The 25716-nt window shown below is 41.4% G+C and overlaps 1 protein-coding gene across 6 annotated transcripts in view; it reads left to right on the plus strand.

Annotated features, from left to right (window-relative positions):
• The window catches only part of palld (palladin, cytoskeletal associated protein), a 106317-nt gene that overhangs the window by 75843 nt on the left and 4758 nt on the right, over positions 1–25716 (plus strand). For 5 of the 6 annotated variants that reach the window (XM_017455637.3, XM_017455639.3, XM_053675727.1 and 2 more), the window contains 10 exons: positions 10257–10943; positions 14984–15119; positions 16220–16321; positions 17139–17177; positions 18232–18453; positions 20854–21003; positions 21300–21388; positions 21949–22081; positions 24382–24589; positions 24736–24901. In XM_017455637.3, coding sequence (XP_017311126.2) covers positions 10257–10943; positions 14984–15119; positions 16220–16321; positions 17139–17177; positions 18232–18453; positions 20854–21003; positions 21300–21388; positions 21949–22081; positions 24382–24589; positions 24736–24901 — 1932 coding nt within the window. The remainder of the gene's footprint in view (positions 1–10256; positions 10944–14983; positions 15120–16219; positions 16322–17138; positions 17178–18231; positions 18454–20853; positions 21004–21299; positions 21389–21948; positions 22082–24381; positions 24590–24735; positions 24902–25716) is intronic. The other variant, XM_017455640.3, reaches the window with a different exon arrangement.

Raw genomic sequence — 25716 nt, forward strand, 5'->3', positions numbered from 1 at the left:
TGCATTTAAACTCGGTATTCCTGTAAACCTTTATTCTTTTTTGTTATATCAAGTTATTTAATATATTTTTTGTTAATATAATAAAATATAATGTATGTGTTCTGTCAAGAATCGGAAAGCCAAACGTTAACTGGACTTCGTTTACATTATTACGGATTTGTCTAGATGTCAGTGATCCCTGCTGAAAAAAAACAATAGAAACCTTCATAGAATTTGTAATGGTGTTAATGGTTAGAATTGGAATTGTATTGGTTTTAATGGAAACTCTAATGGTCCTTTGGGTCTGTACTGGTAATTTGTTTCCTTCTAATGGTGGCATTTGGACACCAAGGATCGAGAACAGTAATGATTTTAATGGATGGCTGATGGTTTGTAAGTGTATTTGTAGTGGAAACCATTAATGATTAGTAACGGTAATAATTTTAATGGATGGCTGATGGTTTGTAAGTGTATTTGTAGTAGAAACCATTAAGGATTAGTGGCGGTAATGATTTTAATGGATGGCTGATGGTTTGTAAGTGTATTTGTAGTGGAAACCATTAATGATTAGTAACGGTAATAATTTTAATGGATGGCTGATGGTTTGTAAGTGTATTTGTAGTAGAAACCATTAAGGATTAGTGGCGGTAATGATTTTAATGGATGGCTGATGGTTTGTAACAGTATTTGTAGTGGAAACCATTAGAATTTCTGGGATGGCTTCTCTTGTTTTTATTGGTTCTTGGTAAAGTATCAGGGAGACTGAGCTATCAAAAACGCATTATTGCACGTTTCAAGGTGAAAATGCTTGATTGGAGTCCTTGTACATTTTCTTGTTTGGATATTTTAAGCCTTCACCGGCTCATAATCTGAACGTCAATGACAAAGAGGATATATGACGAGGCATGAAGTCTGAAACGAAACAGACATTTCAGTTAAACGATCATATTAATTTCTAGGTTCCAGTCAATCCAACACAATTCTTAAAAAATTCTGACTCATAACTGGTAAGAAAAATTCGAACAGATTGAGACAGACTGTTAGTCATAGCTTAGTCTGCCTCAGAGCAGCTCCAGCGTTCAGGGAGCGGTGATGTCATGAAGATGTAACTGTGACGGAAAGGTGTGATTTGTGATGAGGGGAGTGCAGCTGTGTCATTTATCATGAGCTTCTTCACAACTGTGACACACACGGTTTAGTCTGAGAGCGTCTACGTAGTCTGGGAACGAGACGTGTTTCGGCTCGAGCGCGTCTTCGTATCTGTAGTATGCTGGAACAAAGTGCTCCCAGGTTTGTTTTCGCTGCGTTCGTGTTATTTGTCCATAAATCCTGGGAATAAAATGGGGGAATAAATCCTTCCTGCTTTTCATTACCGTGTTCATTATGGACATTGATTTACTTAGGGTTTTTTTTTTTCTTCTTAATTTAATTCTGTTGCTCTTTGAAATGCACCTGTTTGTAGCACGGATGTCAAACTTGATGATCATTACCAACAGATGAACTTGCACAAACACAGACACACACATGCAATTACTTTTGCACCCTGTTTCTGTTTACAAATGGACTCCAGTGATCATCAGCTGTTTACACTCAACAACTTCCTGTCTTCCAGCAGCTATTTCCTGCTCTGCCACTACATGCACACACACAGAGTAATTGTGCAGTTATTTGCCTGTCTCTCTGATCAACACATGTGGTATTTGACTTGCCACAGAAGTCGGAGCTCGGAGTGATGCCTTTTCCTTGGATGCTCCATGTTTGTCATTTGTTAGCGTCTAGCTAGCCACTTAACTGTGATGAGTGATGTATATTTTCCTCCTCAAAGCATGAGTATAGTATTGTACAGTATAGAGGGTATGCACGTGACGTCACGGTAGCCGGCACTCACCACGGTCACGCCCACAGAGTGGCAAAAAGACAGAGCGACACACACAAACACACACATTCATGCACAGTCAGCCTACAACACATGTCTTTGGACTGCGGGAGGACACTGGAGTATCCGGAGGAAACCCATGAAGTACAGGGAGAATATGCAAACTCCACACTCGCACAGAGTGCAAGCGCTGATTCAAACCCCCAACCCTGGAGGTGTGAGGCAAGCATGTTAACCACTAACCACTATGTTCCTATATGTATGTTTATGTCTATACAGTGTAACGCATTTAAAAGAAAGAAGTGCTGATGCCGTGAGCTCACGTGAGCTCTTTGTTTTAGTCCAAGCCGTGGGTTGGAGTTAGGGTTAGGGATAACGCTTGTAGTGCACTACATCGAGTGCCTTTAGTCAGGCGTACTTTCTTTTTGGTGCTTTTTTTTTTTTTGCTGAAAACTACTTGAATTGGCGAAATTGCAATTGCACGAAATTTGTTTTGCATTGTCTTTCGCAGTGATATTTGTTGGTAAACGAGACCTTTTAGCTGTACTCATGTTTGACGCAGTGTATTCCAGAGGACTTGTGGTGATGATGTCACATGACCCGTCTCAGCCCAAATCTGTGGAGAATCTGCGATCCATTTAGAAAAAATGGCAAGCTCCTCTGAATATTGTGGAGTTTGCTTGCTTTTGTGTTCATTTTCTGAGATCGCAAAATTGCAACTTCCTGGAGGAACCGTTGAGTCACATGCAGCAGTACACACTGACCTGCAGCAGTCCATGGTGGCTTGGTGTCTGAAACAATAGTCATTAAAATCTCAGAATGATCTGTCTCAGCAAAGTCTTCAGGAAGGATGCAGGCTATTAGGGATAAAGATCTATAGGGGAAATGAAGCAGGGAGGCAAATGTTGCCCTTCTAAAGTTCACAGGCTGGCAATAATATTAAGACAAACAGTGTGAGGTGGGACATTAAGTGACCCCCACCACTCAGGCTTGACTTAGTGATTTCCTATATGCATGACCGCATCTTGTATCATATGACTGATGAACTAATTAACCAGTCCTGGTTCTGTCGTGTATTTAAAGGTCACGTTGCTAATAAGTGTCAGTCACAATAGACATGCATATGCATAACTTGAAATGTGGTGTTATATCCCATTTATTCCACCACACAATGCAAAAACAAAAAGGCTTAAGAAAACAGTCTCCTTTTTTCCTCTACAATTCTTCTCACTAAACTGGTTTCGATACCCAGCGGGGAAGTGTAGCTAATACAGCAGTTTCCTGAACTGTCTGCTCAGCGTTGCTGCTTGGATGAGCAGAGAGAAGAAGAAAAGATTCAGCAGATCAGTGAGAGAGCAGCGTGGGAGGAGGTATGTGCAGAAAGTGAAGGATGGACCCAAAAAAAGAAGAAATAAGAAGGGGGTGGTGAATGGTGATGTGTTTGTGTGTAAAATAATGGAGTAGTTTGTTGGACCGAAGTGCAAATTAACAACACTGCTCCATCGGCATGGCAACAAGGAGGCCTGCTCCGTCTCCTTCTCTGGCCTCACCAAGCCACAAACCATCAGGGAACATAAGAGAGAGTGAGAGAGAGAGAGAGAAATAGAAATGTGGAAATGTCTGAATTAGGATTGAGTCTTAAGTAGTTCCTGTAATCACCTGAAAGAATGATCTGGCTCATGCAATGACCATCTTTCTCCACCTTTTAAGGCAAATAAATAGCATCTGTTTTTTAAGACCTAAAAAAAATAAAAAAAGGAGAGTGGTATTTTTAGAAGGTGAGGTTTATATAATGGATGTTATTAATAGCCCAGGAACACAGGAAAGGATATTTTTAGAAGCGCCTTGTAGTTTCAGACACGCGAAACATCTTTTGGAGATGAAGGGGAGGAAAAGGGATGAAGGAGAGATGAGCTTGTTTTCTGACCTAAAAGGGATGATGTGAGAGAGAGAGAGAGAGAGAGAGAGAGAATGAGAATATACGTCATTGCTCCCAGTGTAAGGAGTTAATGAAAATCATTCACAGAATTAGCCCAGGCTCATGAAAAGAAAGCGAGCAAGCGGTTTTCTCTGTATGTACAGTGGGTTTGGAAAGCATTCAGACCCCTTCAGTTTTTGCCTATTTATTTGTATTATAGAATGAAGATCAAATGGGTTAAATAACTTGTCTTGCCATTAATCTAAACTCAATAAACTATGATGTCCAAGTGAAAGCAAGTTTTTAGAAAATTTTGCTAATTGCTAACTGAAGTCTCTCTAAGTATTCAGAAACTTTATTCAGTACTTCTGTAGAAGCACCTTTGGCAGCGATTCCAGCTTCGTGTTCACTTGGGTAAGTCTCTACAAGCTTTGCACACCTGGATTTGGTCTGTGTGTTCCATTCTTCCTGGCAGATCCTCTCAAGCTCGATCAGATTGGATGGGGAGCATCGTGTGCACTCTGGAGCAGGTTTTCTTCAAGGGACCTCTATGTATTTTGTTGCATTTTTACTTCCATCAATTCTGACCAGTCTCCCCATCCCAGCTGCTGAGAAGCACCTACATAGCATGATGTTGCCACCACCATGCATCACTAGGATCGTATTAGCCAGTTGATGAGCAGTACCTGATTTTAGACAGATGTAGTGCTTGGAGTTCAGCTCAAGAAGTAAAATTTTTGTCCTGTAAATATGTTTTTTACAAAGAAGTGGCTTCCGTCTAGCCACTCTACCATAAAGGCCTGATTGATGGACCATTTTTAGATGGTTGTCCTTCCGACAGGTTCTCCCTTCTCTGAAAAGGTCTTCTGAAACTCTTAGTGGCCATTGGATTCTTGGTCACCTCCCTGATCTCTCTGCTCCATCGCCTTCTCCTGCCCCATAACAAGCCATAAGAACGAGCGAGAGTGCGAACGAGAGAGAGAGAGCGCGAACGAGAGAGCGAGAGCGCGAGCGCGCAAGGTTGGAAGAATGTAGATGAAATGTCTGAATAAGTATTGTGCTTTCAATTGAATCCACTAAAAGGATGATCTGGATTATAAAGATGGCCATATGATGATACGTGGAGTAATACATTTTTTTCTACCTATAATGGCTAATGAATAACTTCTAGGTTTTATGACCTGAAAATAGAAGAGAGGTATTTGTAGATACCGGTGGCCATCGAGTTCTTGGTCACCTCCCTGACCAAGGCCCTCCTAGCACAGTTACTGTGTTTTGCCAGACAGCCAGCTCTAGGAAGCACCCTGGTGGATCATGGTGGTTCCAGACTTTAGAAATGCGTTATAAATGGATTTGTGCTCTTGCCCAGGTCTATATCTTCACATAATTTGCAAATCGTGGAGGTCTCCAGAGAGCTCCTTGGACATCATGGCTTGTGTTTTTTAAATTAATTAATTTATTTTTTACCTTTAAAACCAAAGGGGTCTGAATACTTTCTCATCCCAGTGTATGTACAGCACCCTCCAAAATATTGATGCATTTCATGAAAATGAATATGTAAAAGGAATAATAAATGCAATCAGTGATTTGAGTTCAGACATACAGGGACATTACATAGTTTTATTTAAAATAAAACCGTCTCTTCCTGTAATGTCTAACAAGGTTGGAGACACTTGTAGTGGGATCTTGGTCTATTTGGAAGATTTTAAGCTCCTTTACTGTATGTTCTTAGGTTTGTGCATGTGGCTGTGGCTCATCAATTCAGACTGCAGGTTTTCAGTAGGGTTCAGATCCTGATAGCAAGACATTTTTAATTTAGCAAAACATCGTGTGTGTTTCTTTAGCTGTTTCTGCAATGATATGGAAGTGTGTTTGGCTTATCATCTTACTGAAAGCTTTACTGTGTCTATAGCCAAGTCTGAACCTCCTGGCAGAGGCAACCAGGTTTTGGGCTGAAACATGGCAGCCACTGGGGTGAAATTATTTCGCCACATAGTTTGAGAGGAAATGCTATTATTTAAAAATGTTGTCATTTCTGTTTGAATGGGCATTTATTTTATGCAGTCATTTTTTTGCTCGTTTGTCTGAATGGTGTACTGGAGAGCACTGTGAGGGAGTGAGGGAGTGCGTTTGTGTGTGTGTGTGTGTGTGTGTGTGTGTTTGTGAGATGATCTGTGCATGTGCGCTCAGAACAGAACCAAAAAAGGAATGAAAGCAAAGCGCCTCAGAGGGCTGAGTCCGAGTGCGTTTCAGCCACTGCCAAACTATTCCTGTAAAAGTGCACTTTCGGTGGTTACACACTCCGGACACTGCAGGAGAGGGGAGGGAAATGAGCAAGGGGTTGAAGGGAAAGACACAAAGAGAAAGAAGACACCATTGTGTGTTGTTTCAGGGACTCTATGTGGAAAACGTGGATTTTGTGGTAGTGGCCCCAGGGCTGATGTGGGTTCAGGGCTTTTCCTCACTGACTATAAACACTGCCGTATGCACTATTTGTTTCCTTAGTTTTATTTTGCGTTTATATAAAAATCTGTTTCATTCTTTATGAACAAAGCACCTTCAGCACAACACGACCTCTGTCCTGCTTTTTCTCTCCCCCCTGTGCTTTCTTTCTCTTTTTCTCTCTGTTTTTAAGGTCTTATCAGGTCTGTCAGACTCATTTCAGCTGCAGGAGGAGAGAGGGAGAGGGGGAGAGGGGGAGAGAGAGAGGGAGGGCTTCCCCATCAGTTTTAAAAAAGTAAAAAAACAATAGAGAGCAGAAACCAGAGTGACTAGTTGCTCTACATCTGGAAATAGTTAGGCTAAAATGTGCTTGGAGTCTACTGACAGAGCAAAGGGAGCAGCCTTCATACCACACATAAACCGGTATGAAAGAGAGGAAGCTTGCTTGCTTGCCGTACGGCTTTCGGTCATTGTGAAGTGTTTGCTTTGGTTTTTAAAGAATAATGTCACAGAGGTTCTTCTGGGGGTTACACCTGAGTAGGTTTACAATGACATGGAAGAACTGCTTGTTCCAGAAAGCTTTTCAATTCAGTATGATTCAGGAAATCGGACAGGGTGTTCCTTCAGTTTTGTGAACGTCCTATCCGCAAAACAAACATTTTAATTCGCAGCTTATGAACTGCTGTGATAATCCACGAGGCGTCACGGAGATGTATTCACTTTAGCTGAACAAACAGTAAATAGCAAGCTGTACATAAAGTCTACGTTTTCCTTACATACCCCATACAGCTGCTGTTTTTGTTAAGGGACAGGCATGTTAACTTTGGCTTAACTTGTATAGACAGTATTTCAGGCAGTACAGCCTTCGAAGTTTGATCTCTCTCTTATAAATAAATATAAGTCAGTCTGTACAAGGGATGGGCGATATGGACTTAAAACTATATCACCATATTTTCTGGTATTTATTGCGATAACGATATCAGTGACGATATTAAATAATACCGTGTCCTACTGTTTTTGGCTACAAGTGATAGCTGTGATCTTGAGAGTGTCAGGAACATAAACACTGATCTAAAAGTAAAAGTGATTTTCTGTAACCGATCCAGTTCCTGATTGCAGAGGTAGCTCCTCGTTTAGCGATAAACTCCTCCTCGGCTTCACGTCCGCCTTCCTCCGTACTCGTTTTCACTCTGCACGTGAGCTGCGAACGGGTCGCAGACCATCACAGAAACACGTCATCAACTAGGCTTTATGGTTATTATCGCGGGAAGACTAATTCTCATTGTGGGGAGAATTTCTACCGGTATATCGCAAACGAGAAGATCTCGCCCATCCCTAGTCCATACATTGCATACAAAAGTACAAGAGCTGTACAAAAATGCTTGGCTTTGCTGCGGCTTTTTTCAAAATTTGTGCCGCAGTTGAGGTTTTTTTTTTTTTTTTTTTGTGCTTCTTTTGTGGAAAACTATTTGAATTGGCAAAATTGCAATCACATAAAATTGTTTTGCACGCTCTTTCACAGTGATGTCTGTTGGTAAATGAGACCTTTTAGCTGTACTCATGAACCGAAGAGGGCTTCGGATGAACGCGCGTTGTGATGACGTCACGCGATGCATTTCGGCTCAAATCTGCCGAAAATCTGCAGTAATTTTTTTTTGAATTGCAAGCTCCTCCGAATATTGCAGAGTTTGCTTGATTTTGCGTTTTGTTAGATTTCCAAGTATCTCAGGAATCTCAGTTTATGTCTTCAGATCTCCGTCAGCCCTTTCAGCCTTATATTTCACTTAACTCTTAGTTTTGTGCTATGAGCGAGAAAGTGTGGTTTACCGTGGAGCGTTCAGGCCTGGGGGGTTTAAAATGAACACACACTCACACATGCATGCTCACAGAGACATCCCGTTTATTTCGTCTAGAGCAGGAGTTTTTATACACCTCGATAACAGCATTGCGTAGTAGGCGGGTTTCTACTTATGCAGGTGCAGACGGATTTAGACAAAACACACAGCACACAGGGTCATACTACAAAATTAGTCTACATGTGTGAGCTATAATAAGGATGGCAGTTGATCAGCGTATTTAAAGAGGTAATTAAATGAATACATTCATCATAGGTATTTGATAGCAGTTCATAATATAAGAGAGTACATGATGATATAAGAGAATTTCCTTTCATTGTTCATTTCTGTGATCGCAAAATCCTGGAGGGACTGATAAGGAACATCTTAACTTAATCTGGTTAGGGCCGTATAATGAGATTGGTTTAGGGTCCAGTGTCCACCTGACACCTGTCCTTGGCGCTTTACAGTCACACCCACAGTGTTTGATATGCTGTGTGTGGTAGTGTACAAAGTCCTTTTGCACTGAGCTCAGGTGTATTGTGTGTAGTGAAACACATTTAATATTGGGATTTAACACCAAAATCTATCAGTATAACAGCAGAATTTATTATTATTATTATTATTATTATTAATAATAATAATAATAATAATAATAATAATAATAACCACCTGCCTGCATTTATTTTCCATTTGACTAATGAACGTATTAAAAAGTGTGTATGTATGTGTGTGTGTGTGTGTAAAATCACACACACACACACACACACACACACACACACACACACACTTTCTGTAAGACCTAGAGTCGTCCTATTCTACTATCATGTCAGAGCCATAGTTATTAGTGTCTTATTTCGAGTTATTGTGTCTATAAAATTCTGTAGAATCTAATGATACTTTTAATAAAAATGGCTTCTTTGACTGGTAAGTTCAAAAATGGGGAAACAGTCTCTGGGTCTAATGAATAGGCAAAAAATTATATGCATTTAATTTGCCTTTTGAATAGTTTTTTTGAATAGTTTTATTGATTTATTTAAAAAAAAAAGAAAAAAAAAAAAAGGGTTCCCTGACTGTAAAATGTTAAAGTTAAAGCATACGCTCTATTCTACAAAGTCTTTGAGTTTTATGACCCACATCTTGACTGGTTCTGAGAGGGAGAGCCATTTTGTGTTTACACCCTAGAGCTCTGTGCACAGCCTGAAAATGCTGATGTTATTCCCAGAGCTGACTGTGTGGCCCTCCATCACATGAAAAACATCTTCAGAATGTCAGAACAACACTTATGGTCTTACTCTCTGCCTCATACAACAGTCAGTATTTCCGGAATGTCATGTTAAAGCAACGTTTTGTGTGTTTTTTTTTGAGTAGGAAACTAATTATAGAGGAGCTACATCAGTGCTTGATCACAGTGGCACTTACAGAACATTGTTGTGAGGTTAGTTTAAGGCTGTGGCACAGTTGGAGCCATATTTTTGACATGTAGGGGGAGGATGTAGAAGGATGTAGGCGCATATAAAGTATGTGCAGATTACAGCCTGGAGAGGTCTCATCTCTGACAGCAGGAAGACACTCGGCATGAGTCGTCACATTCAGCTGAATCAGAAATGTAGTTTATCGAGGAGTTTCAGAAGTGGAACCAAGCAGGAGCCATTTTCGCCGAATGTCTCGTCATGCCAGCTAATCAAATGAGGATACACTGTCGAGTACTTGATTAAAAAAATATATATATATTTACAATACTAATTGACCTCAGCAGCAGCTTATGAGCATGGATTTTGGTGAGGCAGTGTGACATGAATAATGACATAGCCTCAAACAAAATGAAATCATACTTGAGCTATGCTATATGCTACTAAATAGTGAATTTTTAGAGTAGCCCTGCCCCAGTGGGTGTACACAGTATGTTAGAGTTTTGTGCAGTTCCTATTTTTGACCACTAGGCACAATCAAAACTATAAAGCTATATGAACGTCTAGAAAGGTGAGCGAATCAATGGAACATTGGCTTTTAACATTATTTAAATTGTTGATCACTCACAAGAGGTAATTAGTGTTTCAATGTCATTTAAAGTGTATCGATTTGAGAATAGACTTTATGAAGATTAACATTTGTTGAATGGCTGATGTATGGAGCCTCTGCCCCACCTGCCCCTTTTGGACGAGCAGCGACTGATCTACTGTTTCCTTTCTATTCCATCCTGCAGGAACGCAGAACAACTGAAGCAGCTCCACGATCAGGTCCTACTAGAGCAGCAGGAAGCTGTTAAGTGGCAGCAATTCGAGCAGCAACAGCCTGAGCAAAAAGCCCCTCCCCTTCCTCAGCAGCAGCCACCCCAGGACGTCCCGCCTCTATCTCCGCCCCTTCCCCCTCCTCCCTCCTTCCAGGAGCTGGAGTGCAGCACCATGCAGACGAGCACGTTCAACTATGCTCGGCCAAAGCAGTTCATCGCTGCCCAATCTCCCAGCAGCCCCAGCGGTGGCTCGGTGAGCTACTCCACCCAGTCCTCCACCTCCTCAGGCTCCAGCCTGGTATCGCCGCTCTCGCCCTCCGCTACCCACAAGCCATTTGGCCGTGTCATCCTGCCGCCTTTCCAGCCGTTGCCTAAAGGAGGCAGCATGGAGTCACCAGGCTCGCCTTCGTTCCCTCCTCCTCCTCCACCCTTCCTCAGCTCCAGCACGGTCACTTCTCCTTGTGGTCCACCGCAGGACTTTCCCCCACCACCACCTCCACCGCCGCCTCCTGTCACCCCAAGTCCCACCCGCTCTGACAGCTCATCCCCTTTCACATCTAAGCCCCAATCACCTGCTGGGTTTTTGGTGTCAGTGCTGCCGGCCACACCCTCTGCACCACCTGTCAATGCGCTGGGGCTGCCCAAAGGAAACGGCACAGTGTAAGTACCTATAATCTGCTGCTGGTTTTAAGGCTGATGACATTTGATCACATTTTTTTGGCTTCCTCTGTTATTTAATCATTTATGCACTAAATCACAAGTTCCATAGTCACATTTCCTTGCGCAGTGTGATGTGAGAATATGCAAAATTAAATAAAATTTTGATTGTATAGCAGTAATAAGTAGTACAATGTAGTAGTAGTAATAATAATAATAATAATAATAATAATAATAATAATAATAATAATAATGCACAGTTGATTATTCAACCTCCATTGCAGATCAGGTTTATTGTCAAAAGTTACGGACTTGCAGCTGTTTGCAATGAACAAATCAAATCAAACAAAAGCAATTGAAACGATTGCTTCAACTGGTTTCCTGAAATTCAACTGAAAATGCAACTTTAATGATTTCTCCAGTTTAAAAATGACCTTCATGGCAACCCCTTCATGGCAAGCATCTTTAGTACTTTGTTGAGCACCCTTTTGCTCTTATGACCTGCTGCAAACAAGATGTATATCTTCTGGCAGCGTTCCTGAGGAATCTTAGCCCGGTCCTCATGAGCAATGGCCTCCAGTTCAGTAATATTCTTGGGTTTGCGTACTGCAACCGCCTTCTTCAAATCCCACCGGAGATTTTCTATGGGGTTGAAGTCAGGTGACTGTGATGACCCTGTAGAATCTTCCAGCACTTCGTCTGCAACCAAGCCTTGGTGGAATTTGAGGTATGCTTGGGATCATTGTCCTGTTGGAAAGTCCAATGACGGCCAAGCTTCAGCTTCCTCACAGACGGCATGAAGTTTTCTCTTAGGATTTCCTGATGCTCCATGAATTCATCTTGCCTTCCACACGCTGCAGGTTTCCAGTGCCAGAGGATGCAAAGCAGCCCCAGAGCATCACCGAGCCTCCACCATGCTTGACTGTGGACAGAGTGTTCTTTCTTCATTCTTCTTCCTCCAGACGTACCGCTGATCCATCGTGCTGAAAAGTTCCAGTTTTTTTTCATTGCGCCGCAGAACAGAATCCCCAAACTTCTGTGGCTTATTTATATGATTTTGAGCGACTTTTCTTGTGCTTTTTGGTCAGTAGTTTACGTCTTGGAGTTCTGCCATGGAAACCTTCTGTGTTTAGTACGCACCTTACTGTGCTCACTGAAACTTCAGTGCCTGTTGCCACCAAGTCTTGTTGCAGGTCTTTTGCAGTCACTCGAGGGTTTTTCACAACCTGCCTTCTCAGAAATCTGCTTGCAGCCGTTAATAGCTTCCTTTTTCTGCCCCGTCCAGGTATTTCATTAATTTTCTGCCCCTAGCCAGTTCAGGTATTTCATGTGTTCCAGCTCAAGCACGCCTGGTGCGACTAATGAAGCCCTTGATTAGTTATATCAGGTGTGCTTGAGACAACACCTGTTTTGCATATTTATGCTGTTGTGAGGGATTCTATTCAGGGGGTTGAATAATTTTGAAACTGGAGAAGTCATTATAAGTTGCATTTTCAGTTGAATTTCAGGAAACCACTTGAAGCATTTGTTGTGTTATTTGTTAACTATTTCACTTGCTTTTGATTGATTTGTTCATTGCAAACAGCTGAGAGTCTGTAAATTTTGACAATTAACCTGATTTTCAGCGGGGGTCGAATAATTCTGATTGCAACTGTATAATGGGGGCACGGTGACTTCATGGTTATCATGTTTGCCTCATACCTCCAGCGTTGGAGGTTCGATTCCCACCTCCACCCTGTGTGCACAGAGCTTGCGTGTTCTCCTTGTGCTTTGGGGGTTTCCTCCGGGTACTCCCGTTTCCTACGACAGCCCAAAGACATGCGTTGTAGGCTGATTTCCAATTTGTCCATAATGTGTGAATGTGTGTGTTTGATTGTGCCCCGTGATGGGTTGGCACTCCCTCCAGGGTGTCCCCTACCTTGTGCCCGGAGTTCCCTAGGAGAGGCTCCAGGCTCCCCACAACCCTGTGTAGGATGGATGGATGGAATAATGTGTAATGTGGAACCCATGCTATTTTTTGTTGATTTTTAAAATGATTGAAAAGTGATGAAACTATTTGTTTCTCTGAATAACTGTGGTAAAAAATTTAGTTTTGAGCAAAAGAATTGCGATTGATCATTTTATCCATTATTGTGCAGCCTAGTTTTTTTTCTTTTCATTCTTTCAAATATTGATTTTTTTTTTTTTTTTCTTTTTCTGAGATTTAGTCTAATTAAGCCTAACTAAAGGCAGCAGCACTCACTTCATCCTAAATAAAGCCACAGATTCACTGTAAACTGAGCGTACGCCTTTAATGTTCATCAAATGAGCATGGAGCGTATTGTAATTTGGAACGTAGCCGTGGACTCCTGCAGCTGCACTGCGGCTTCTGGATAGAAGATCATGTTTACATTCTTATAAAGCATGTTTATAGAGATGGAAGGACCTTTTTAGAGACAGGGGGGAATGTTTATGTGCACACTGTGTATGTGGGTGGGTGTGTTCTGTGTTAAAACAAAAGGCTTTATCAAAATGTGTGTTTATGCCTTAGAATTCTAAATCACAATGTCTCGAAACGAGACTGTGGAGGATGCCAACACACACGCGCACACACACACACACACACACACACACACGCACACACGCACACGCACACTGTTTACTCATTCACTTTCAGTAAATAGTCAGGGCCGTTGTGGATCTGGAGTCTCTCCTGGGATCACCAAGCATGAGGCAGGAATACACCCTGGATAAGATGCCTGTCCATCACAGGGCACCACGGACACACACATTTACACACTCATACACACTTAGGGGCAATTCATCTTCGTTAATCCGCCTGCTGGCATGTTTTTGGGAGCTGGTGAGAACCCAGAGGAAACTCGCATGGACACAGGGACACAGCATGCAGAGAAACTCTGGACAGTCAGTAAACTGAACTCAGGATAAAACTAGGGAGCCGTGCGGCAGCAGCACTACCAACTGTACCACCATACCACCCTGTGCACACTGTTATACACACACTGTGTGTGTTTACCAACCCCAGTCAACTGTGCAGTGAAACCTGCTAACCTTTCTCTTATCTTATCGTAGACATAAGAGCTCTGCGTGCTTAGATTAACATGGAGATCTTTAGCGGTGAGCCGTCTTGGCTTTATTCACGTTGCGTATCGAGACCATAATATTGCACTTCAAAAAGAAATCTTTCCTTCTTCGGCGTTCCTACAATTGCCTTTCATCATCACTCTCCATCTCTCACTCGTTTCTTTTCTCCCACACCCACTCGGTCTGATGTCTGGCATTTCAGGATTCAGGACGATTAAAGAGCACAGTGGAACTTCAGAGCTCGGATTCATTTAGAAGACTTGTGCACACACGTTCACACAGATTTATAAATATAAGTCTTAAAACTTCTGCATAGGCACATTCTTCTGTATACAAGTATATTGGAGAGAGAGTGGGATATCTTAGCAGGGTTTCTGATAGACATGTGAATATTTGGTCAGCGCTCAGCTGACGTGATTTCCCACCTGGCCAGCAGACATTGGGCGGGGCAGCCAGCACCTGTCAATCACAACTTTCCCTCCTGAGTATGAGCTACGATTCCTCTGAGAGCTTGGAGAGATTTTTAAGCAGAACAGATGTTCGCGAGGATCGACTCGCTCCAGACAGGATACGGTCCATGTTTTTACAACTGCTTATGAATTCTCACATGTCCATGACACTAGAGCGGTCTAATGGGGTTGCAAGGGCTTTTCTGCACGATGGATGTTTTTCAGCAATGGCCAATTGTATTAAACGGTGACACCTGAGAATCAAATCCGCTTTCTCTACAGTCACAATCCATGAGGAGCATTCCTAATTTGGAGTCTGAAAGAATGTGACTGTAATATTATATATTGTAATCCATTTAAAATGCGTCAGAGAAGCTATTAATAATTTATGCCGTACATGAGCGTCTTGGTTTTGCATTACATTACGATTAAACAGGTACACAATCTTCTGTTTTTCTAATAGCTCTTCTTTTGTGTTGTCTTTCTCCGTCCTGTATCGCTGCCAAACAGCGGGTTCCTGCGTAAGAACACCCGCACGCCACGGCTCGTGAGCGACTCCGAGATCCAGGACTCGAAAGATGCCGTCATTCAGGACCTGGAGAGGAAGCTGCGCTTTAAAGAGGAACGCGTCAGCAACGGCCAGCAGGTGTGTGTCTGTGGGTGTGGCTCGCTGTAGAATAAAGAGGGATTAACATGATTCAAACTTCAATAAACATCCCTTACTCTTACAGATAAAAGAAATCGTATTGAGAACCTCATTTCCATCTACTGCACCTGCTCCGTGTGTGTGAAAATGTGTTCATCTGAAATTCACTTTGCATAATGCGGACCCCCGTTTTAACGTAGTGAGTAAATGTATACGGGATCATAGCATTTGCGAGCATCGGGGGGGGGGGGACATGGACGCCTCTATGTTCATTGGCAGCAAGATAATGTTAGTATGACAGTATGTTGACTTATCTAAAGCAAATACTTGTGTGTGTGTGTGTGTGTGTGTGTGTGTGTATATACAGTATAACTCATTTAAAGGTAAGAAGTGCTGCTGGGATTACTGTCGATGCTGCGAGCAGCCATGTTGATTTGACGTCACTTGTAGAGCTCCGAGGCCGATTTTCTGAGTAGGAAATCCACGTTGAGGGGGCGCTTTCTTTGTTTCATTTTGAGGCCGGGAATTACAACCTCTAGTTGAATGCAGCATTGGTTATAGCAGTATCTGGGGAATCTGTGTCCCACAAATTTGCAAGCCATACTTTTTTCGTTTTAGTAAATTTCAATTCTTATGTATGATACTCGCTCATATACTTCTGAGGTGATGGGAAGAGCTTAGCTGGATCTCTTGGCAGGAAAATTTTGGAATATTTCTGATTTGAATTAGGAAACCATCACCTCGGGCTGGGGATTGATACATATATTTACAAATACATCTGAGGTCAGCCATTTTCTAAAACCTCTCATCGACTTCCTCCTCACCCATGGAGAAGATTAGTAGAAGTTCCCCTGGACTATAAATGCAGGGGCCAATCCGCATGACCTTTTGCCAACATCGGTCCACTTCCTGTGTGCGTGTTCATAGTAGAAACCCAACCAAATGAAACCCCTCCTGCAACTGACTCAGCATGGTCACTAATAGTCCATGTAATTCTGCAGTAAACTCCTCTAAATGACCATTGGTGTGAGAATGTGCACATGTTTGTGTCTCTGACACACTAACCGAGGCTCTCACCCATTAATCCTGCTTGCTTTCAGAGGTTAACCTATGAAGAGAAGATGGCTCGCAGGCTTCTGGGGGCTGACAACGCAGCCACAGTGTTTAGCACTCAGCAAACCGAGGAGGAGCCCGTTACACAGGTACACACACTCAATAATATAGTATCATTGCAGTGTTTGCTGCACGGCATGCCACCTTTTGATGTTCTGATATTACCGCAGAGTCAGATATGGGATCATGAGTGTCTTGCTTGTTTTTTAACTGAAGGAACAATGCGTTCCCATTAATATTATTCTTCCATTAAAGGTGCAGTCTGTAATTTCGTGCCGTTATAAAGTTTGTGTCTGCAATAAAAATAATAATAATATAATTTCTGTCCTTGTATACATTGTGACTCTCAGTATTGGCATACATCAGGTCTCAATAGTTTCTTCCTATAAGGGTTCTGTTTATATAATTCTGCCCCAGAAATTTAGCTCCACTCTAGCTGGCACTAAGCTGCTCAGCCCTGCCTCTTTTTCCCCCCCTAAAAGGCAGCTCTTGTCAACATTTACAACGTTGCAAGGGTTCTAAAAAATTACAAACCATCATTTAACACGTATTCAACAATGGTGGCAAGTGCCCTATCCATGTGAGGCTGAAATCAGGACTCTGGTAAAGCCACGTCAATGGTAATAACCAATGAAAGTAAGTAATGACCAAGGAAGAAATCTGCTTATTGCTCCTTTAATCTGCACATGGCTACTTTGTCAGGTAAAGTATGTGGCATTTTTGTAAAATGCATCTTTTAAAAAAAAAAAAAAAAAAAAAAGAGATGAGGGTGACTATGAGGTAAGTTCACACCAGCATGTATAATGCATAATACACCCATAATGCACCCATAGGTGTGTTGTACAATCTGAGCACAGGATGTGATTTCCTCAGATAGAGACTGCCTGTTCTCTGATCTTTCTACAGGAAAGCAGTTCAGCCGATTCAGAATTTGTCCCTCAAAAGGTTACCCAACCCCGCTCCACTTATTTATTTATTTATCTACCTATCTATCTATTTATTTATTTATTTATTTATTGCCTTCACTTCTCTCACTTTCCACTGGTCACTCCTGTGCTTTGGTTTGAAAGTATGCTGGCTATGTTCACTACGCTTGTTTCTTTATTTTTTGTCTCCCTGATCAAAGCCCATGGTCTGAGCTGTCCATAATTCAGCTTTCTTTAATATTACCTTCTGAATTCAAAGCATGTGTGTGATATGATCAGGAGATCTTAATGAAAGTAATTGGGGTGTAAGAATCAGGGAATGCGTCTGGGCCATGATGGGCTTTGATACGCTATGAAAGATAAACACTGTTTTCTCTTGCAGAGTAACGTTGATCACTGAATGCTCAGTACATCTGTCTGTGTGTGTATGTGTGTGTGTCTGTCTGTGTGTGTAAAAGCGAGAGAGAGAGAGAGAGAGAGAGAGAGAGAGAGAGAGAGAGAGAGAGAGAGAGAGAGAGAGAGAGAGAGAGAAATAAATAAATAAATAAATAAGAGGTAACAAAAAAAGAGAGGTGATGGGAGAAGTGGTGGTCGGGTGGGTGTCCTGTACTGCAGCTGTGCTTTATCAAAGAGTGTAATTATCATTGCGATGTCATTCACACACACCATGAACACTAATTTCTCACACCATAACAAGCAAAAAAAAATTTTAAATAAAAGGAAAAAATAGAAAGTGCTGATAGTGAAAGAAAGTAAAGAAGACAGGTGTGCCAAAACATCACTGTGTATTGGTAATTACACAGTAATGTCGCAACCTATAATTAGTAAGTGTGTGTGTGTGTGTGTGTGTGTGTGTGTGTGTGTGTGTGTGTGTGTGTGTGTGTTACAATCCACATTTCTTCACGTTTTTGCCTTGGTCATGCTTTTCCACTTTTGTACCCTTACGATCCCCCCACTTTTGTATCACCCCCCCCCCCCCCCCCCCCCCCCCCCCCATATTTTGTGGTGCTAGTTAAACTCCAGTGCCTGGCATGTCCTTGCTCTTCTAACTCCCGGGTTTGTTTCGGTCACAGGAGTACAAGGTGTCGAGCTTCGAGCAGCGGCTGATCAGCGAGATCGAGTTTCGGCTGGAGCGCTCCCCAGTGGAGGAGAGTGACGATGACGTCCAGCACGACGACGACCTGCCGGGAGACTGCGTGGCACCGTACTTTGAACACAAACTCAAACACTTCAAAGTGTTCGAGGGCATGTCGGTCACCTTCAGCTGCAAGGTTATCGCAGACCCTAAGCCAAAGGTCAGAGGTCATCCTAGATTATTGGTGGTGTGAATATTTCCCGGGAACACAAACTCTGTGATATTAGTTGATAGATTCTTATCGTGAGAAGTGTCTCAGAATAAAAATAGGTTCTTTTTGGATTTGGGGTCAAATGTGACCCCAGACACTACAGAGGCGTTTGTGTTTACAGCAGTCTGGGTCAAGTGTTTCGCAGTATTCGCAGTAATACGTGCATTCTCACATTCGCTTACAAAAACAAGATTCAAGTGATCTATTGTCATGCGCACAGTAAAAACACCACGGTTTAGACCACACAGTGAAATTCTTACTTTGCAATTCTCCCTTAAAAAAATATACAATCTATTGTGTGTGTGTATATAAAGACTAAATATACAAAAAAAAATCTGCAAATATGGACAAAATGTGCAAACGTATGTTGTGCAACAATCCGGGTAACAGTCAGTGAGGGTAATCAACATCTTAAATAAAAACCAGATTGGCTTTTTACCCAAACAGCACACCGCTGATCACATCTACACTCTACACACACTCATAAACACCACCATCAAAAACAAAAAGGGCAAAATCTTTGCTTGCTTTGTAGACTTTCAGAAGGCATTTGACTCGGTCTGGCATGAAGGACTGATGTTCAAACTTCTCCAGTCCAGTATCGGAGGGAAAGGCTACGATATTGTTAAAATCAATGTACCACGGAAATGAGTGTGCGGTAAAAATTGGAAAGGAAAGAACAGAGTTCTTTAAACAAGAGCGTGGGGTGAGACGGGGTGCTGTCTATGTCCGACAACCTCTTCATCAGCGAATTGGCTACAATGCTGGAGAACTCCACAGCCCCAGGTCTCACCCTCCACCACACCCAGGTCACGTTCCTGCTCTATGCAGATGATTTAGTCCTGCTGTCTACAGCAGAACCTTTCCATTCTAGACGAGTACCGCTGTAAACGGGCTCTACCAGTCAACCAGAGCAAATGCAGTATCGTGGTGTTCCAGAACAGAGCCAACAAAAAACACACAAATCACTTCACATTGCATAGCGCACAACTCCAGCTGAAAACATCACACACTTACCTCAGAGTAACCCTCAGCAGCACAGGGAGCTTTAACGTGGCCGTATAATCGCTCACACATAAAGCACGCAGAGCCAATCCCCATTCCAGTCTGGCTAAAACTCCACCATTCAGTAATCACACCAGTACTCCTGTATGCAAGTGAAATACGGGGCCCATTACTCAAAGACAAAAACTGGGATAACAATCCTGCTGAAAAATTCCAAATTGAATTCTGTAAAACGCTAATGAAAAATAACCGCAACTCAGCCAACTACTCCTGCAGAGCAGAGTTCGGGATTCTCCCTGATTTTCCATTTAAAAATAAAAAAGAGAGCAGCAAATTTCTGGCTCCATCTAAACCACTCCGACCCTGAATCCCTACAGTACAGAGCTCTCCTCACTAATCACCTGTCCACAGAAACTCAGAGCCAGATAACACAATTCTCAATTCTCTGATCTGAGCCAAAACACAACAAACACTCGCACCCGGACTCGCACCCCAAATCCAGTCTGAATACATTACATTACAGTACATTACTGAATACAATACTGAATACTGGAACCACTAACGTTAATGCGCTATATAAGTGCAGACCATTTACCAAATACTGCATATCTTCCTGTAATACATGTTAATTTAATTGTTTATTCATGTTTAATGTTTTACTTTATTCATTATTGCTTTTCTATTCTTATATGTATATATGTGTGTGTGTGTGTGTGTATATATGTGTGTGTGTATATATATGTATATGTATATATGTGTGTGTGTATGTATATGTGTGTGTGTGTGTGTGTGTGTATATATATGTGTGTGTATATATATATATATATATATATATATATATATGTGTGTGTGTATATGTGTATGTATATGTGTGTGTGTATAACTTCTGTATTAATTTGCTTTGGCAACTTTGTTAAAACAGGCATGCCACTAAGCACACTGTGAACTGAGAGAGAGAGAGATGGAGAGAATGAAATAAGACAGTGACAGGGATTAGTGGTGGAGGTTTAGTATTTATTATTAAAGTTGATGTTTGTCTGCTGCTGACAAGTCACTGCTGGGATTCCTGCCATATATGGCTGTGGTACCTTCTTTTGTACTCTGTCTTTCTCTCTCTCTCTCTCTCTCTCTCTCTCTCTCTCTGTCTCTCTGTCTCTCTGTCTCTCTCACACACAGTGTTTGTAGGAACACACTTTACCTCCCATCTTTCATTCTCTTTCTAGCCACTGACAGCACAAGAGTGAAACCAAGCAAGCAATGATCTTAATACTTAAATATATATGGAAAAAAAAACGAATGTTCGATAACGTCGTTTACATGTTCAGTGGGTTTGTGTCCATTTAGGTGTACTGGTTCAAAGATGGAAAACAGATCTCAAAACGGAGCGACCACTACCGCATCAGTCGAGATCCAGATGGGACGTGCACTCTGCACACAGCCTCCGCCTCTCTGGATGACGATGGCAACTACACTGTCATGGCGGGCAATCCTGGGGTACACCTGCATGCCCGATCCCTTCATTCTGGCCTTAGTTAGGATCGAGATCAGATCATTTTCTAAGGCTGTTAAGGCAAAACTACAAATATGGGTTCCAAGAACATAAGTATGATCAGAGGGAATAATGACTGCCTTATGAATCATATTTCATCATATTAGTTTCACTGAATAATTCAGGGAGAAAAATAGCATTTTTTTTCTGCCTTAGTGTCCTCCATAGTTCTCTACACTACTTTTGTATGAAATAATCAGTAGGTCGTGAATAATCTGCTCCCTGTCTTGCTTTCTCTCAGGGCAGGGTGAGCTGCACCGGCAGGATGATGGTGCAAGCAGTGAACCAGAGGGGGCGGAGCCAGCGCGCTACACCTGGCCACATCCGCAGGTAAACAAGCTCCACCCTTTCTTGAAGTGAATCCGTCATCTGATCTGTAATAGCAGCCTTTTGATTTCCTGTACTCTAATTTATGAACGTTGAGATCATGATAGTCATTTCTGTTTGATATTTAACCTCTCCTGACTTCCTCTAGGCTTTATATGATTATACTGAGGGTGTGTCCCTGCAAGTTTAGACTTTAAAAAAAAAAATTTTTTAAAGACAAACAATTACAGAGCACAGTGCGAGTATGAATATGTTTTTAGGTGTGTTTCATATAAAGGTTTGAGGGAACAAAGGAACAACATAGTGTGTTTTGTTTTTTGATTTTTTTTAATGAAGCACTTAAATGCAGATGCATAACTTCAGGTACTATCATGTAAACATTTTCAAATGGGGGGAAAAAAAAGTATAGTTTTACCCCTGGCCACACTTCTAATGGAGTAGCAGTTGATGCAGCTCCTCAGTCAGACACATCACTCACTGCCTCTGCCTCTGCTTCTCTTTAGTCCTCCATCCACATTGCATCTCTCGTTCTTACTCGGCCTTTCTTTCGTTTCCTCCGACAGACCTCGCTCCAGATCCAGGGATGGTGGCGAGGAGAATGAGAACATTCAGGAACGTCACTTCCGCCCCCATTTCCTGCAGGCCCCAGGTGATCTGATCGTGCAGGAGGGGAGACTCTGTCGCATGGACTGTAAGGTGAGGCCCAAACTTGATCTCTAAATCAGAACAGCTCCACACGAACCCCAAAAGAGAATCCCTCTATAGTCCTATTCAGATTATATTGTGCAAGTCCAGGGCAATGCACTGCCACTGTTATACACAACTTTTGCAGTCCAGTAGCCCAAACACCCTGAAAAAATTCCCTTTCACTGTAAAGCTGAATAATGTGGACTTACTTAGAAGTCAGTCAAGTGAGAGGTAGGTTTTTTTCCCCCTCCCCCTAAAGTGGATACTTAAGTAGAATCATTGTAGAAGTCAGGTCAATTGATTGTGTTTCTGTACTATAGAAAAGTGTGTGTGTGTGTGTGTGTTTATCTCCAGTATCTGCAAAATGTTTCCTCCCTGTGCATTCCACATTGGAGAGAAAAACAAAACAATTTTGAGGCTAGATGATTCAGCGCCTCTCGAATGACAAATGGCTTCTAGTGAAAGAGGAGAACGCTGGAAATATTCTCTCGCATATTTACTTCATTCTTTTTTTTTTTTGTTAACCATTTTAATGCAGAATTTTTGTTTCGTTTCATTATCATACATCTGGAGTCTTCAGTTCTGTCCTCCTTCAGTTTGTGTCTGTTCCTCTTTAGTGCTCTGTCTGTTTTTGTCATCCATGTTACATTTTTCTAATGAAGCTGTACTGTTCCTTATGCTATTTTAAAAAAAAAAAAAAAAAAAAAAAAGCCTATAATCAGAAGTATCATACATACAAAGAGGTTGCTGGTATTTATCTCTTACAGATTTGTTTCCTACCACTCCGCAGCTCTGAAATTTTCCGAGCCAAAAACGTCCTTCAGTGCAGGGAGTACAAAGATGGTTAAATCCTGACCTTGAATCAAAGCATTTGTTTTTCCTCTCCAGAGCCCTCTGTAGAGACACACACACACACACACAAACACTTGCGTGCACACACACACACACACACACACACACTGAGATCTGCAGAAAACATAAATAGAATTTAAGGGATCACTCCGTTCAAACAAGTCAGTTTCATGCATAAATTATTTAAAAAGTCATTCAGCTTTCCCTTTCGACTTTTTCTAAACATCACTTTTATATAGATAGATAGAGTGTGTGTGTGTGTGTGTGTGTGTGTGTGTGTGTGTGTGTGTGTGTGTGTAAATGGATTATCTGTGTGCGCAGGAATACCATGAGTGAAAACAAAAAAAGGATATAACATTAAAACCTGAAAATAAATAAGTAGGTAAATAAATAAATATATTCCAAAGTTTTTATAACGATAAAAAAAAAAGTTAACCGTTAATTATAGAAAATATCATTTTTGAGCCCCTGACATATTAGGAGTGTTGTAAACATGATGTTAAAAAGAACCAAAAAACAATAACAAACAAACCCTAAGAGGTTCATTGAAGTCTGGCACAAAAGCATTTAATTAGATTGGGAATTTATTGTTCTATTATTATTATTATTATTATTATTATTATTTATTTTATAAATAATATACCAGAGACATGCTGCAGTGAGAACAACAAATAATCTAGAGCGTGACAGAAATCAGGATGATATATATATATATAATATATTTTTTTTATGTTAACCCTTTCATGCATAAATTATTTAAAAACCTATCCAGACTCATTAGATGTTCTTTATATTACTTACAGTTTAATGGATTAGTAAATGTATAGAAAACTGATTCCGCGGGTATGTTTTTTTTTTTTTTTTTTTTAACCTCAGTTAAAAAAATAAAATAAAATAAAAACCCCAAAGCCTTTTATTGGAATCCAAAACAAAAATATTTTTAAAAAATATTATTTGGGATTTTGTGTTAGAAAGTTAGAAAGCAGAAAAGTAGCTGTAAATTGACTGTGTTTAAGTGTGCATGATGTGCATGGAAGGGTTAAATGCATGTACAATTAAACATGTGATTGGAAAGTCTAAGCTAGTTGATCAGGTGTGGGGTAATGTTAGCGCTGTGGATTTAGCACACTAAGTCTTTGTAAATTCTGTGTTCACACACACACACACACAGAGGGCGAGAGAGAGAGATAGAGAGACTTTGGCACACCTGAGGGTGGGGCAGGTTTTGGGTTTCTAAAGAGAACGTGAGCATTGTTCACAAAAGAGCTTAAGTTTTTTACTTAATCCCATTTCCCATGGGAAACCACTTAGCAGGAGCCGTCACTCACAGCAGAGAATACACATACACATCAAGTTTCAAGTTGTAGAAAACTACTTTGGGGAAAAGGCATGTGTGAAATATTACTAGAATACATTCGTCTGAACAACTGACTCGAGCAATATCTAATCCTCCTCAGGTAAGTGGGTTACCCACGCCCGATCTGATCTGGCAGCTGAATGGCCACACCATCCGTCCAGATTCCTCCCATAAAATGCTGGTGAGAGAGAATGGAGTCCATTCGCTGGTAATCGAGCCTGTCACTAGCAGAGATGCTGGAGTTTACACATGCATTGCCAGCAACAGGGCCGGAGAGAATTCCTTCAACCTGGAGCTGATTGTAGCTGGTACTTTCTTGTTTCCCCCTCTTCCTTCACGCTTCATTGATAATGAACAAGAACAGATGTGAAGACTTTATACACAACAAACCATTTGTCATCTTTTCCGTGCTACAATGGTTCACGAATACAGATTTTCATGTTCTCTGTTCTAGCTAAAGAGATGCACAAAGCTCCTTCCTTCATTGACAAGCTCCAGAACACAAGTGTTGCCGAGGGTTACCCTGTGCGCTTGGAATGCCGTGTGTCCGGAGTCCCGTTCCCGCAGATTTTCTGGAAGAAAGAGAACGAGTCCATCACTCACAACACAGACAGAATCAGGTATTTTACAGTCATCATACAGCCTCGATTGACTGAACTGAATCAGTTTCACCTATCACAGTGCATGACTTGAACTACTGACAGAACTATTGACGCTATTAACAAATAATATGCTGTATAAGTATTCTCTCTCTCTCTCTCTCTCTCTCTCTCTCTCTCTCTCTCTCTTTCTCTCATATGCATATTAATATTCGTTCGTTCGTTCGTTCGTTCATCAAAGTCGATGAGGACCACACAGTATCATCAGTTTACTATACATACCTGAAGAACATACAATGAAGCGAATTAAGTATTCAGGCACTTTTTTGTTTATTTAATATACTTCCAGTGCATATATACACACTATTTCTTTTGGCTTTGTACTTATAAATATGTACAAAATGAACAAAAGGTATGTATTCATAAGCATAAAAAATAGTATTCAGACACCACAAATGGCCAACATTAGCACTTTGTTGCAAAGCCGTTGTTGGCAATTACGGTATCGAGACGTTTATGATGAGAAGTAATTAAATTTTTGCAGCATTGTGGTGCAATTCCGGCCCACTCCTCTTGGCAAATCAACTTCAATTCCCCAACATTACAAAAGGTCCATTTGACAGACTCACAAATTCCAAAATCGTCCATAAACGTTCAATGAGATTGTCTGTATGCATGGGATCGTTGTCTTGTTGAAACACCCAGCTTCTTCCCAGATTCAGTTTCTTGGCCATTGAGATTAAATTCTCCTCTAATATGTCCCAGTACATCGCTTCCATGACATGTAATGCCCCAGTCCCACTTACAGAAAAGCAGCCCAGTACCATCATGCTCCC

This window comes from Ictalurus punctatus, chromosome 25 (genome assembly GCF_001660625.3).
Source record: "Ictalurus punctatus breed USDA103 chromosome 25, Coco_2.0, whole genome shotgun sequence".
Lineage (NCBI taxonomy): Eukaryota > Metazoa > Chordata > Actinopteri > Siluriformes > Ictaluridae > Ictalurus > Ictalurus punctatus.